The 15,048-nt window shown below is 43.7% G+C and overlaps 1 protein-coding gene across 1 annotated transcript in view; it reads left to right on the plus strand.

The window, feature by feature from the left end:
* Window positions 1-15,048, plus strand: part of cc2d1b (coiled-coil and C2 domain containing 1B) — a 130,675-nt gene that overhangs the window by 39,920 nt on the left and 75,707 nt on the right. The window contains exons 8-11 of the mRNA XM_038794246.1: window positions 1,308-1,383; window positions 4,435-4,539; window positions 11,138-11,268; window positions 12,957-13,029. Coding sequence (XP_038650174.1) covers window positions 1,308-1,383; window positions 4,435-4,539; window positions 11,138-11,268; window positions 12,957-13,029 — 385 coding nt within the window. The remainder of the gene's footprint in view (window positions 1-1,307; window positions 1,384-4,434; window positions 4,540-11,137; window positions 11,269-12,956; window positions 13,030-15,048) is intronic.

Consider the following 15,048-nt stretch of genomic DNA (forward strand, 5'->3'; position numbering starts at 1 on the left):
TCTCAGTTTTAAAACTTAGTACACTAATTGTGAATTTTATTTGAACGTATATAAAGGTTAGTCGAGCAGGCATCACTTTTTTTATTACAGACCAACATTTTTTTTAAATGCCGGGTGCTTTTGACTTGCAGCCTATGACCAATGAGCACATTCCTATCTCAGAGTTCCATGAACAAGTAGGGCTAACCAGCTAAACTCTGACATGATCCTCTATTTATTTAATAATTGGACTTTGAAGGAAAGCAGCACTTCCGTTGCAGAATAATATATTTTGAAGTGCCCCAATTCTTGAGTGTATAATTTCAAATAAGAACAGAAAATGTGGAATACTCTCCGGAGGTCTGGCAGCATATGTGGGAAGAGAAACATTACCAATATTGATGGTTCTGATGAAAGGTTATCGACCTGAAAAATTAGGCTTGTTTCTCTTTCTGCAAATTTTGCCTGAGCTGCTGACAGTTTGCAGCATTTCCTGTTTCCATTTCAGATTTACAGCATCCACAGTATTTTGCTGTAATATGTTACCGGAGTTAGCTGCAAACAATGCACTGTGTGATTTTATGAGAAATCAGACTGGTAAGATCATTGATTTAGTGACTCTTTTATTCTTTATTCCATTTGATCGGCTTGACATTGTCAGATCTGTTACTCACAATCAGGAGCTATGATGGAAGAATCAGTCTGATCTTTTGGGTTCAAGCAGGTTTATTGTAAGACACTTCCTCATAGCACCTAATCCACAAGAAACGCTCAATCCAAAATGTTCCAGCTGTCTGTGTACTTCTAGGATAATCAATGTCGCATGTTTAACTAGCAATTCCCGTAATATGGTAATTGCCATACAGTGATTAATAGTACTTTGACAATATTAAAACCTCGGTTGAGTGCCACAAGGATATCTTAACAAATAATATAGGAAATAATTATCCTGATAAGCCTATTGGAAGAAGCAATGGATTAAAGCCTTTACGTTTGTGGAATATCATATTTTGTCGATCTGCCTGAAATCTGCACTGTACAGGAAACTGTTTTTACAATAATATGGGTTTCAGAAGATGTGAACTTGTAGAAACAAATTTTAAAAATGCATGCTATATGTTTTATTTATTTGACTTGCTATAAATTTTCCTCGTGCTTGATTCCAAAGGCCAGTTTATTTTGCTTCAGAGCTGGTTCCACCCTGTAATGTTATGTTTACAGCTCCACTACAGATGCAATTATTTTGGACTAGTGTGACCACGTACTATTTTTAATATATAACAGATATACACAGATTTAAAAGTGTTTTCCATTTCTTGTTTCTTCAGAAATTTGATGTTGTAATAAAGGCTTTGGACAGGGGGGAGCCTGTGGATCTGAGTAATCTGCCACCATCACCCACAGGTGTGAATGCATAGATTTTTAATATTGTAGAATTGTTGGCTTCATTTCTGTCCAGTTATAAAATTATTCATTTTCAGTGATAGTGTATTGCAACTTGGGAGGAAAACTAAACTGTGGGTTTATTATTTTTAAAATCTCACCCATATATAAAATAGTGACTTTATTGTATTAGTACACAGGTTTTAAGTAAGGGCAGCACGGTAGCACAGTGGTTAGCATAGTTGCTTCACAGCTCCAGGTTCGATTGGTCACTGTCTGTGTGGAGTCTGAACTTTCTCCCCATATCTGTGTGGGTTTCCTCCAGGTGCTCCGTTTTCCTCCCACAGTCCAAAGATGTGCAGGTTAGGTTGATTGGCCATACTAAATTTCCCTCCGTGTCCAAAAAGGTTGGGTGGGGTTGCTGGGTTACGGGGACAGGGTGGATGTGTGGGCGTGGGTAGGGTGCTCTTTCCAAGGGCTGGTGCAGACTCGATGGGCTGAATGCCTCCTTCTGCACAGTAAATTCTATGATTCCAAGTAAGTCCATATTGCTCAGATCTGAAGCTGATCTGAATTTTGAGGTAGATACATTGCACCACTCACTGTACAAATTCATAAGTATCGCACATAATTTCAGTCCATTCAAGCATTTAATTTTTCTCTCTTGACAGTGCCAATCTATGCAAAAATACATAAAATGGCTTTTATATATGCATACATTTCAACACCCTTCATTTGCAATCTCATGAATCAGCAAGTTCAGCAATCCTGAACCATTCTCATGTTTTCATGAAAACTTCCCATCTGAAGTTGTAGTTTTGTACTGGATACATCACTACAATTTAGTATTCCATCCAAGTGAATCATTTGACCAAGGGAAATCATCGTGAAGCCTGATCTTTTTTTAAGTAAATTTAGATTACCTAATTCATTTTTTTCAATTAAGGGGCAATTTAGCATGGCCAATCCACCTACCCTGCACATCTTTGGGTTGTGGGGGTGAAACCCACGCAGACATGGGGAGAATGTGCAAACTCCACAAGGACAGTGACCCAGGGCCGGGATCGAACCTGGGTCCTCGGAGCCATAGGCAGCAGTGCTAACCACTGCGCCACTGTGCTGCCCCTGCCCCTGGAATGAATTATAATGCTCTGTCCACCATCCTGACAACTGAAATAATTTGAGAGCTCTCCAAGGATTATTCCTGACACATCCACGCGCCTCTTATTTTTGAAGTGCAACAGTCACTGCCGAAGCAGGTAGGGCGAAATTCTCCGACCCCCACGACGGGTCGGAGAATAGCGGGAGGGCCTTCCCGACATTTTTCCCGCCCTCCCGCTATTCTCCCCCACCCCCCGCCCAACTCCCGACCCGAATCGCTGCCGCCGTTTTTTTACGGCCGGCAGCGATTCACAGCTGTTCGATGGGCCGAAGTCCCAGCCCTTTACGCCGTTTTTACGAACGGCAAACACACCTGGTCTGGCTGTTCGTAAAAACGGCGTCACAAACTCGCTTTTCATAACCATGGCACCGATTGGCACGGCAGTACCATGGCCGTGCCAAGGGTGCCATGGGCCCGCGATCAGTGCCCACCGATCGCGGGCAGCGGGCCCGATGCCCGCGCACTCTTTCTCCTTCCGCCGCCCCGCAGTATTCATTCGCGGGGCGGCTGTGGGGCAACCCGGCCCGCGCATGCGTGGGTTTCACGCAAATACGTGATGACGTCATCCGCGCATGCGCGGGTTGGAGTCTTCCAATCCGCGCATGCGCGGCTGACGTCATATGACGCGTCAGCCGGCGCTAACTCCGGCAAGCGGGCTTAACGATATTCGTTAAGCCCGTCATGCCGGAGCCTACGGCGTCGGGCTGCTAGCCCCGACCGGGGACCAGAATCGGTTCCGGGTCGGGAAGGGGCGCGCTGGCGTCAAACCCGCCCGGGTTTGACGCCAGCTTTACGATTTCTCCCGTTTTGGGAGAATCACGCCCGTAGTTTTTCAAGGAGCCCCAGGACACCCATTCCCTTGAAAATTTTCACTTTGTACATATAAAATTGATTGTGTATAAGAGAGAGAGAGAGTTCAGGGCGACAAGCAGATCTACACAGTTATAAGTTACTTGGCATTTTAAAGATCTACGGCCTGATCTTTACTTTCCCATTACCTCTTTCTGTCACAGTCACAATGTAACACGCGTACAGTGCTGGCAGAGTGCTTAACACCAGAACTTGTCTCCCCAATGCCTGGATTGGGAACAGTTGTTAGGGTGCATTCAATAATTTTTAACAATGTACTGTGCACAAATGTGATTCTACATTACTGCTCCTCAAATTGGTTCCCATGAACTGTAGACCTGCAGATACTGTAAATGGGTCCCAATTGGCTGACATCAACTGACCCAAGAAAGGAACCTGGGACTTTCCTGATGTGTATGGCTCATTGCTATATTTTTCCGTGTATTTATTCACTCTGCCATTTTTTAATTAATTCCATTTTGGTAAGATTTGCGCATGATGCAATTTATGTTGGTAAAATACACATTTCAATAAATATTTTTTGGGGAAAGAAAGAAAAGCAACCTTTTGTTAAGATGCTAGATGAATTTTACAGATCCATCCTAAAGATAGTACTGCTGATATATCAACTTGTACCTGATAGGAACACAAGTTTAGGCATGTATGTATAGATCTTTTTGCATGCCAGACATGAAAGTAATTTAATCTTTGCAATAGTCATAACCACTTAAAATGTTTTTATTATCTTGTTTATAGCTAGTCATACTTATTAGACTGGCCAGTCAGAACAAATCGGTATTAAATATGTAAAACAAATCCATCGTGTCTTGTTTTTTCAAACCAGGCTGATCAGCCACTCCGAGCACAGTTCTGCCGCCTGGCAGACTATTAATTTGAAATATTTCTTACCTGCTATTTCCTGCTTACCAGTTAAATGATAATCTGCCAGGTGAAATATTTCCTATGCTGAATACAAACCTGTTACCTTTTATCATAAAGTGACATCTTTTTGTAAAATGTTTTTATTTTATTTGTAACAATTTATTCAAATGTTGTAACAGATATTTCAGCCCAAGAAAAATTACCGAGCCCTTCCAGTCTGGTAACTCATCCTGATCAGCAAGGAATGGACCCCAAAACTGAACCCCAAGTCGCTGTAGAGTCAGGTATAATGTGTTTAAGTGTGCAGTGTTATTGATAGCATGAAACATTTACCTCTGTTATTTAATGGGAACGATAAGCATTTTAAAATTATAATAAATACAGTCGAGCAGTGATTTGAGAGTTTGAAGCTTCAAAAGGTTTGCTTCCTCCTCTTTTAACGAAAACTGGCTGAGCTTGGGGGAAATGTAGCTGGGGCTGGAAACAGAAAATGGAATTGATGCTGACAACGTTTGACGTGTTATGTACTCTGGGATAACACAGGCTGCAATTGGATGCACCTTTAACCAAAAGATACTCCAGACCTTGAAGTTAGTTCAATCTGATTTATTGAACCAGTAGCACAGTTAGCACAATTCTCCTATGAGTTTGACTCTCTGCTAACTTAAGTGTGGTTACTCCGTCTGACTGAACCAGACTAGCTCTTAGCCACGTGCTGGAGGTGTGATACTGTACATACACCCTAACTCACACTGTAGATGTTCATCAGTGGAAAGTGGCGGAATGTGAGTGCCTCGTGCCTTTTATAGTGAGATACCACTCCTGAGTGTCCTGCCTGCTCATTGGTCATGTCCTGTTCTCTGTGTACATTAGCTGCCTGTCTGTATATCATTATCTGCATGTCTATATATCATGACATCTCCCCTTTTTTTAATGTTTTGTTGGCATATGGGAGCGCACTTGCATGTGGTGGCATATATTAACATATTTACAAGCGGTGACATATGTGAACGTAATTACATGTGAAGACAGCTGTCTAATGTGAGAAAACAGAACATAGCAAACAAAACAAATGTTCATAAGTCCAGTCTCTGGGGCTTGTGTCTGATCCCTGTCGACCACCGGAGAGGTGGTGGTGGGGATGACGGCGCCTTGACAGGCGGGATGGAAGCCTGACTGGTGGCCTCGTAGTTCGAGGTATCAGGAGGTAACAAAACAACGGACGGAAACGGAGAAGAAAGCGGTTGCGGGCAGGCAACTTTGCGCAGTGCCCGTCTGTTTCGTCGCACAACAGAACCATCAGCCGTACGTACAAATGAGCGGGGCACAGCCTGTCGAACAACGACAGCTGGAGCAGACCAGCCACCATCCGGTATCTTGATCCTGACAGTCTCTGCCGGGATAACACTGGGAAATCGGTAGCATGAGCATCATAGCCCTGCTTTTGCTGGTTTCGGAGCTGCTGCACCTTCTGCAGCACCGGGAGGTGATCCAGGTTGGGCAAGTGTATGGCTGGAAGTGTCATCCTCAGGTTCCTGTTCATCAGGAGTTGAGTCGGCGACATGCCAGTGGACAGTGGGGGTCGCCCTGTACGCAAGCAGCACGAGGTAGATGTCAGAAGCAGAATCCGCGGCCTTGCAGATGAGCTGTTTCATAATGTGCACCCCTTTTTCAACCTTCCCATTGGACTGCGGATTGTGTGGGCTGGAAGTGACATGTTTGAAATGGTATGACTTGGCAAACATAGACCACTCGTGGCTGTTGAAGCACGGGCCATTGTCACTCATGACAGTGAGTGGGATACCATGCCTGGAGAACATCTCCTTACAGGCCTTGATGACGGTCCGAGATGTGAGGTCTGAGAGCTTCACGACTTCAGGGTAATTGGAGAAATTGTCAATAATCAAATAATCAACACGTAGTCACGACCATTCTCATGAAACAGGTCGATGCCGACTTTGGACCACGGGGAGGTCTTGATTTCATGCTGCTGGAGCATCTCCTTGCTCTGCGCTGGCTGGAAGCGTTGATGGGTGGCACAGTTGAGGACCATGTTCAAGATGTCCTGGCTAATACCGGGCCAGTAGACAGTCTACTTGGCTCTGCATCCGCACTTCTCGATGCCCAGGTGACCCTGATGGATTTGGCGGAGCGCCAAGCTCTGGAGACTGAGTGGAATGACAATCCGGTCCAGCTTCAGAAGGATACCATCAATCACCGTCAGGTCGTCCTTTGCATTGTAAAATTGAGGGCACTGCCTTTTCTGCCAGCCATTGGCGAGATGCTGCATGACACGCTGTAAGAGGGGGTCTTTGGCTGTTGCCTCGCTAATACGAACCACCTTCTCATCAGATGCCAGGACGGTGCTAGCACACAGCTGCACCTGTGATTCAATCTGCCGGATGATTTCCAGCGGTTCACTAGGCAATGTGATGGAGCGGGACAATGCATCAGCAATGATGAGCTCCTTGCCAGGCGTGTACACTAAGTCAAAGTCGTACCTTCTGAGTTTGAGGAGGATGCGCTGCAACCGAGGCATCATGTCGTTCAGTCCTTGTGGATAATGTGGACCAGAGGCCTATGATCCATCTCAACAGTGAATGTCAGCAGGCCGTAGACATAGTCGTGAAACTTGAGAATGCCAGTGAGAAGACCCAGGCATTCCTTCTCTATTTGCGCATACCTTGTTTTGGTGGGCGTCATGGCCCTCGATGCGTAGGCTACCGGTGCACAGGATGAAGTGTCATCGCATTGAAGCAGCACTGCACCGATGCCATCCTGGCTCACATCTGTCGAGATCTTCGTCTCCCTGTCTGGGTCGGAAAATGCCAAGACAGGTGCAGTGGTGAGTTTGGCTTTCAGCTCCAACCACTGTGCCTGATGGCAGATGTGCTGCCTTCCACTCAAAGGCAGTGGACTTTTTCACCAGGTTTCGTAGGGCTGTGGTGTGTGAGGCTAGGTTTGGGATGAACTTGCCCAGAAAATTGACCATGCCCAGGAAACGCAACATCGCCTTCTTTTCTTCAGGGACCTTTATGGCTTTTATGTCCTTGACCTTGTCTGTGTCCGGGCGCAAGCCCTGCAGAGAGATCTGTTCACCTAGGAACTTGAGTGTCGACATGCCAAAGCAACATTTGGACCTGTTCAGCTTCAGGCCATTGGAATGGACACGGTGGAATACCTGCTGGAGACGGGAAACATGCCCTTCATGGGTCGTGGACCATATGATGATGTCGTCCACATACACACGAACCCCTTCAATGCCATGATGCGATGGAAGATCTCCGATGCTGAGACAATGCCAAACGGCATGCGATTATAGCAGTATCTGCCAAACGGTGAGTTGAAGGTGCAGAGTCTTCTGCTGGACTCATCCAGCTGGACTTTCCAAAATCCATGTGACGCATCTAACTTGGTGAAAACACGTGTGTGTACCATCTCACTGATGAGTTCCTCTCACAGGTGAGTTCCTCCCACTTCGGGATGGGGTAGTGTTCACGCGTTATATTCTTATTGAGATCCTTGGGATCAATGCAGATGCGCAGGTCTCCCAAAGACTTTCTAACACATACCATCTAGCTGACCCAGTCAGTCGGTTCGGTTACCTTGGAAATGATGCCCTGTTGCTGAAGATCCTTGAGCTGTGACTTCAGGCACTCCCTCAACGGAGCCGGGACACGGGAAATGTGTGTGGACCACTGGCTTGGCATCAGGTCGTAGCAGAATCTTGTATCGATATGGCAGCGTGCCCATCCCGTCGAACACATCCGGATACTGAGCGAGGATGTCGTCAATGCCGGCCTGAAGATCCGCATTGGAGGATGTAGTTGTGTAAACCCGCTGCATGAGGTTCAGCTGCTTGCAGGCCTGCGCGCCAAGTAGGGATGCCCAGTCTGGCGTGACAATTTCAAAACTTAACCGTGCATGGGTGCTCCAGTTGGAGACGAGTAGATGGCAGGATCCCAGTGCTGTGATGGCATTTCCGTTGTAGTCCAGGAGCCTGCAGGCTGCTGGAAGGACTTTGGAGGGCTTCTTGATGCATTTGAAATCTGCCTACGAGAGGAGGTTGGCAGATGCACCTGTGTCCAGCTTAAACTGGATGGAGCAGTGGTTGACCTGCATCACCACACGCCATTCGTCCACAGAATCCACAGCGAGGATGGATTGAATTTGTGATGAGTTGGATGTGGCATATTCACATTTGGTAATGATGCCCACACAGTAGGCGGAGTCCAGGATTCTTCCTCTGGATCCGTTGCACTGCCAGGATCAGAATCCTGTAATCGTTGTTGCACACTCTGAACGCACCGTCGTCGGAATTGGGAGCGCTGGCCCGACTGGTGGTGCAGACCTGCACAAGGCTGCATAGTGTCCAGGCTTCCCACAGTTTAAACATCGCCTGCCTCTTGCAGGGCAGTGTTTCTTTAAGTAGGCGTTGCCGCAGTTCGAGCACGTCATGACGTCAGGGTCCTGACGCTCCACGCATTGTCGCACATGCGCAGTGCGTGTGTCGGCCGCTTCGTTATCCCGTTCGCATCGCGCATGCGTGAGGCCCTGGGAAAAGTGCGCAAAATGGCCGCTTTCATCAACGCTGAGGTGCTGCATCCGGGAGATGGCATGCACACACTGCCTCGTGGGAGGCAAGTTTCTCATTTTTAGCCGATTTGTACTGGGCATAGTGATTTTTGGCGTGCTCATACACTGTGCATGTTTCAATTGCGACTGGCAGCGTCATATGCTTGATTTTCAGTAGCTGGTCTCTGAGCATCAGAGTGAACTCCAAAAATGATTTGGTCTCTGATCATGGAGTCAGCAATATCACCAAAGTTGCAGGACAGCGCTATCAGGCGGAGGTTAGTTAAGAAGGAGTTTAAAGATTCATCTTTACCTTGTAGACATTGTTTGAATATGTAGCGCTCGAAGATTTCATTAGTGTCCACTTCACAGTGACTGTCAAACGTATCCAGGATGGTCTGAAACTTTGTCTTGTCCTGGCCTTCAGTGAAGTGAAAAGAGTTGAAGAGTTCGATGGCTTGATCACCCGCTGTTGAGAGGAGAAGCGCGATCTTCCTTGCATCAGATGCACCCACGAGGTCTGAAGCTTCGATGTACAGCAGAAATATTTGCTTGAATGATCTGGTGAGGAGCCTGAATCTTCTCCATGGTTCCGGGATACATTTGCTGGTCGTCACGGAACGGACTGAGGTAAACCACCTAGATTAAGCAGTCTCCTGGTAGCGTGATGTGTTATGTACTCTGGGATAACACAAGCTGCAACTGGATGCAGCTTTAACCAAAAGATACTCCAAATCTTGAAGTTGTTCAATCTGATTTATTGAACCAGTAGCACAGTTAGCACAGTTCTCCTATGAGTTTGACTCTCTGCTAACCTAAGTGTGGCTACTCTGTCTGACTGATCCAGACTAGCTGTTAGCCACGTGCTGGAGGTGTGATACTGTAAATACACCCTGACTCACTCTGTAGATGTTCATCAGTGGAAAGAGGTGGAGTGTGAGTGCCTCGTGCCTTTTATAGTGAGATACCACGCCTGAGTGTCCTGCCTGCTTATTGGTCATGTCCTGTTCTCTGTGTTCATTAGCTGCCTGACTGTGCCTGTCTGTATATCATTTTCTGCATGTCTGCATATCTGACATTTATTAAACTAAATATTTTGTTTTTGAACTATTATTTGACATGTTTATTCAGTTATGCAAGCTATTTGGAAAGATATGAACAGAAATATTTTAGTTAGTCGAAGCCTTGCTAAATTGTTGTGGATCTAGAATGTTCTCATTGTCAGAAATTTGAGATTATGTTCTGTTTTAAAATCATCTGCTATTTTGGACCTTAAATCTAGATTCTTGACTAATTAGCCTTAGGACTATTGGATTGCAATGATATATATCATTTCCTTCCTACCATTGAACTTTGGAGTCACACAGACTGTTGGCATCCTAAATTGAATATTTCCAGCATTAAATAGTTTGTGCAATTCTTTCATATTTGGACAGGGTTTCAGAATTGTAGAAATAACAAGGTGACCTCTGTGCACATAGCAGAATAATATTTTGTTATAAAGTTGTTAATCTTTTCTGTAATTTAGCTGTTGTCCGAAACATTTGCTCTTCATTTATGACTACATGAACCTCAACATAACATCATAAAACATTATCCAAGCTTTCGATTTAAATTCTATTTTGTCATTTTGAGATGTGCATGTTTTAATTTCCCCTTCGTATTGTGACCCAACGTTTGTGCTTTAGGGACTTGGACCTTAAAAACATTGGAAATGTTAGTTTGGATCAGCCACTTGCAGTGAAGCTGTTATTTTTCCTTAACATAGTTTGCTGTCTATTTAGTGAATTGGCTCAATGACACTTCATGTGCGCCTAATAAATTGTGTCATAGTGAAGGGAAGTGGGTTCTTCCTTGCAATTCACAATGTAGTGTGACGTTACCAGGGGTACTAGGCAGACCCCTGCTAGTCTGTTGATGAGCATAGGGATATAATTATTCAGCAAGGGCACTCTGCCTTATTCAGAAATGGGATGTGGGATTGAGTCATCTCCTGTGGCGTTTCATCTGGGTCACGACCAATGACATTCAAGTAAAAAAGGGCTAGACAGCAGGGAGAAAATTGAACCAGTAATTGGGATGAGAGAGAAACCAGTTGGGTGGATAAGAAAACAAAGTTAGGAGAGATATTGTGAATGGGGTAAGTGGGAAGGGTGAGGAGGATAGGGCAAAACATTATAGATTGAAGTAGATAAAATGATTTCTCCAAACTGGTTTGTTAAATATTTGTGCTACAGCTTTTGATAGTTGAATTCAAGAATTTCTATTGAATATTTGTTAACTAATGTTTCATGCTTGTGATTTTAGGCCTACCTCCACCACCCAAAGATATTTTAGAGGCTCTACATCAAAGAATGGAGAAATACAAAACAGCAGCAGCTCAAGCTAAAACTGATGGAAATGACCGTAAAGCAAGGATGCATGAGAGAATAGTAAAGGTAGGTAAATTCTTGGTGCGGTATTCTTGACTATTTTTCTCTAGTTCCCTTTTTAAATTTGATTTCTTGCTACGGTGCCGTACCCCAGGTATCTTAATTATCTTGGCTATAGGTCATTATTCATGTGTGAGACTTAGTGAGTATAAGCAGGCTTTTCAGTTCCAGTGATGATTATGAAACCGATACAATGCCACACTTAACTTTTGTTGGAGTCATTTATTTTTGGGAATCCTAGCTGAAAGCAAGGCAAGCACAGCTCATGCGTACGTTTAATCTTATGTATGTCTTGAACCTTGTAGGGAAAATGCTGGAAAATCTCAGCAAGTCTGGCAGCATCTGTAGAGAGAGAAAAGAGCTAACGTTTCGAGTCCGATTACTTTTTGTCAAAGCTTTGCACACCATTACTATATACTGTTTCGGCCTCCATATCTAAGGAAAGATATTCTTGCCTTGGATGACGTAGCGAAGATTCGCAAGGTTAGCTCTTGGGTTGAAAGGGTTCCCTTATGATGGGAGGCTGAGTAAATTGAGACTTTGTTATCTGGAGTTAAGAAGAATGAGAGGTGATTTCATTAAATCATACAAGATTCTTGAGCTTGACTGAGAGATTGATTCTCCTGACTAGAAAAGCTAGAACTTGGGAACAGAATCTCAGGATGTGGCGTTGATCATTTAGGACTAAGATGAGGGATAATTTCTTCACTCAGGATTGTGAATATTTTGATTTTTCTACACTGGAGGGTTGTGGGTGCTTTATCAGTTCATGCCTTTGAGGCAGCATAGATAGTTTTGACCTCTGGGAATAAAGGGTTATTGGGAGCAGGTGGGAAATATGGAAGCAGCAGATCAGCCAGACTGCATTGAATGGAGGAGCAGTTTTGAAGGGCCATGTTGTTTGTCTGTCCTCCTATGATCACCCTTAACCCTCCTGAACCTGAGTTCAGCTGAAACCTGTTCTTGCTTGGCTTCAAACAAAAATTCCTTTTGGGTCAGCTAGCTAACAATCCTTTGTCATGATGCAAGTCTATTTAGAGCTTAAGAAGAACGGAAGAAGAAACTTGTGAGGATCTTTGACGATAGTAACTAAAGACAGAAAATATAGTTTTGTTTAGAGAGAATGGGTGGAGAATATTCAACAATCTTTCTTCTGACCTATGCAAGAGAGGCACTAGTTTCCAACAACCAGTTCTGGTTTGGGCAGCATGGTAGCACAATGGTTAGCACAGTTGCGTCACAGCTCCAGGGTCCCAGGTTCGATTCCTGGCTTGGCTCACTGTCTGTGCGGAGTCTGCATGTTCTCCCCGTGTCTGCGTGGGTTTCCTCCGAGTTCCTCCCACAGTCCAAAGATGAGCAAGTTAGGTAGATTGGCCATGCTAAATTTCCCGTGGTGTCCAAAAAAAGGTTAGGTGGGGTTACTGGGTTACGGGGATGGGGTGGAGGCGTGGGCTTAGGTGGGTTCTCTTTCTGGGGGCCGGTGCAGACTCGATGGGCCGAGTGGCCTCCTTCTTTACTGTAAACTCTATGATTCTATAAGGTTTCAAAGAGTTGCGAAAGTGCAGTGCAATATCTGGCACAAAACCGGATAGCCCCAAGCTTCTTGGAGGTGGTTTTAATTAGAATTCCAATAGAAAATAGGACTCCTGTGGAATATGAGAAAAATAATCTCCACCCTTTTGTTAATTTTGAAGCAATATCAAGATGCCATTCGAGCACACAAAGCGGGAAGGAAAGTGGATTTTGCAGATCTTCCTGTACCCCCAGGTAAGGAATGATGTAAATATTTGTCTTTGCTTAAAAGGAATTAATGTTTGTGTATATACAATTCCTGCTGCTTTTTTATGGAGAACATTTGTGTTAACATGATTTCCCCTATATGCAATGCAAGATTTGCATAAATATAATTCATTATTTTTGTCTGCCATAAACTATAGCAAGTTTCCATTTTTATATTTTTGTATATTTTTCACTTTTATACTTCAAGGCTTTTTAAGTGTTTTAATAAATTATTTTCCACTGAGACAAGATTAAGTATACTTGGTATAGTGCTTTAACAAGATGTATCTACTTTTTGCTCAATAGAGTCAGCACATTTAGCATGCTAAACGGTGCATTTGTAGTTTTAAAATATGGAAGCAATGAAAAGGCTGCAAGACTTACACAATTACATTGAAAGTACAGCACAAAAAAAGATCATATGGTTCAACTGGTCACCACCGGTTTTTATGCTCCGCACAAGCTTCCTCCTATCCCTCTTCATTTCCTTACCCTCTGTATATCCTCCTATTTCTTTCTACCCCGTACTGCCTAACTTTCTGTTTAAATGAAATTATACTGTACACCTCAACAATTCCTTGCAGTTGTGCGTTCAACATTTCTACCACTTGGTAAAGAGGTTTCTCTTGAATTCCCTAATGTTATCAGAATACATTATATTCATGAGTTTTGGATACCCTCACAATTGGAAACATTTGTTCTAAATCTATTTTTTTTTAAACAGTCCTGGCAAAAATATATTGATTGCTCCTTCAGGATGTTTTTGGCTAATGCGATTTTTCTTCTTCTTTATGAATAAATAAAACTGATTAATTTATGTTTTCTTTTTAATTTTGAGTATCCAATTTTTTTTCCCAATTGAGGGGCAATTTAGTGTCGCCAATTCACCTACGCTGCACATCTTTTTGGGTTGTGGGGATGAGTGTACGTAGACACTGGGAGAATGCGCAAACTCCACACGGACAATGACCCGGAGCTGGGATTGAACCTAGGTCCTCGGCGCTCTGTGGCAGCAGTGCTGACCAGTGAACTATTGTGTCGCCCTAATTTATGTTTCTTGTAAACTGTGAGTCCCTACATTCACTACAATGCATAAGAATGGAAGATATGGAAAGAAAATCTTAATTTCCAGTAAGTTTTTTTAAATAAAATGATTCAACAAAGGAGTCCATACTGCCCATTGTGTCCATGACGACTCTTTGAAAGAGCCATACAATAATTTTCACTCCGTTGCATTTTCCCCATAGCCCTTCATTTTTTTTTCGTTTTATCTATATCCAATTGCCCATTGCATCATAAATATCTCAATATCATGGTTTATCAGATTTTTGGTTATCTTCAACAGTATGTTAATTAGTACATCTGCAGTGACAAGTTGAGTGCAATGATAGTATATTTATGTGTATAGGCTTCCTTTTTCTAAAGACATCTTGCCAGTCCGTGTACCCACCACAAGAGACTGGTATAAAGTACAGGCTACTGTGAATCAGGCATGTGAGCTCACAGGATTTTTCCATGCACTTTCTTCCAACTGAGTTGTGTACAGCCAGAAAGCCCCTCAACATCCAGTTTCATAGCTTTAATTCCAAATGCAGTGAGCAAGGATTCATTGCAACCTATGTATGAGGTGTATCTATGTATGTGGTGTAGGCTTGCCTCATCCTGATAATTACTTGACAACTACACCTTATACTCACAGCATACAAATCTGTGAGTTGCCTGTTGCAGGGATCGTGAGGATGAAGTGTTTGAACTGAAAATGGAATTCACTTCAGTAGTAGGAGTTGAAAAGAGAATTGAATTAAAATAAAGTAACCATTATGAGGGGGAAAAAGCAAAGGAAATGATGCTCTGCAACTTTCTCCTTTTCGAGGAAAGACCGGAAGTAAACAAACAATTACACCCATGTAGAAGTGAGCTTCAGCAATAACCGCATGTTTCAGAAGCAAATCACATACTGCAGTTAAATCAACTAACGTGTGTTTGATTTTCAAATCCTCGACAACC

This window comes from Scyliorhinus canicula, chromosome 4, assembly GCF_902713615.1.
Source record: "Scyliorhinus canicula chromosome 4, sScyCan1.1, whole genome shotgun sequence".
Classification (NCBI taxonomy): Eukaryota; Metazoa; Chordata; class Chondrichthyes; order Carcharhiniformes; family Scyliorhinidae; genus Scyliorhinus; species Scyliorhinus canicula.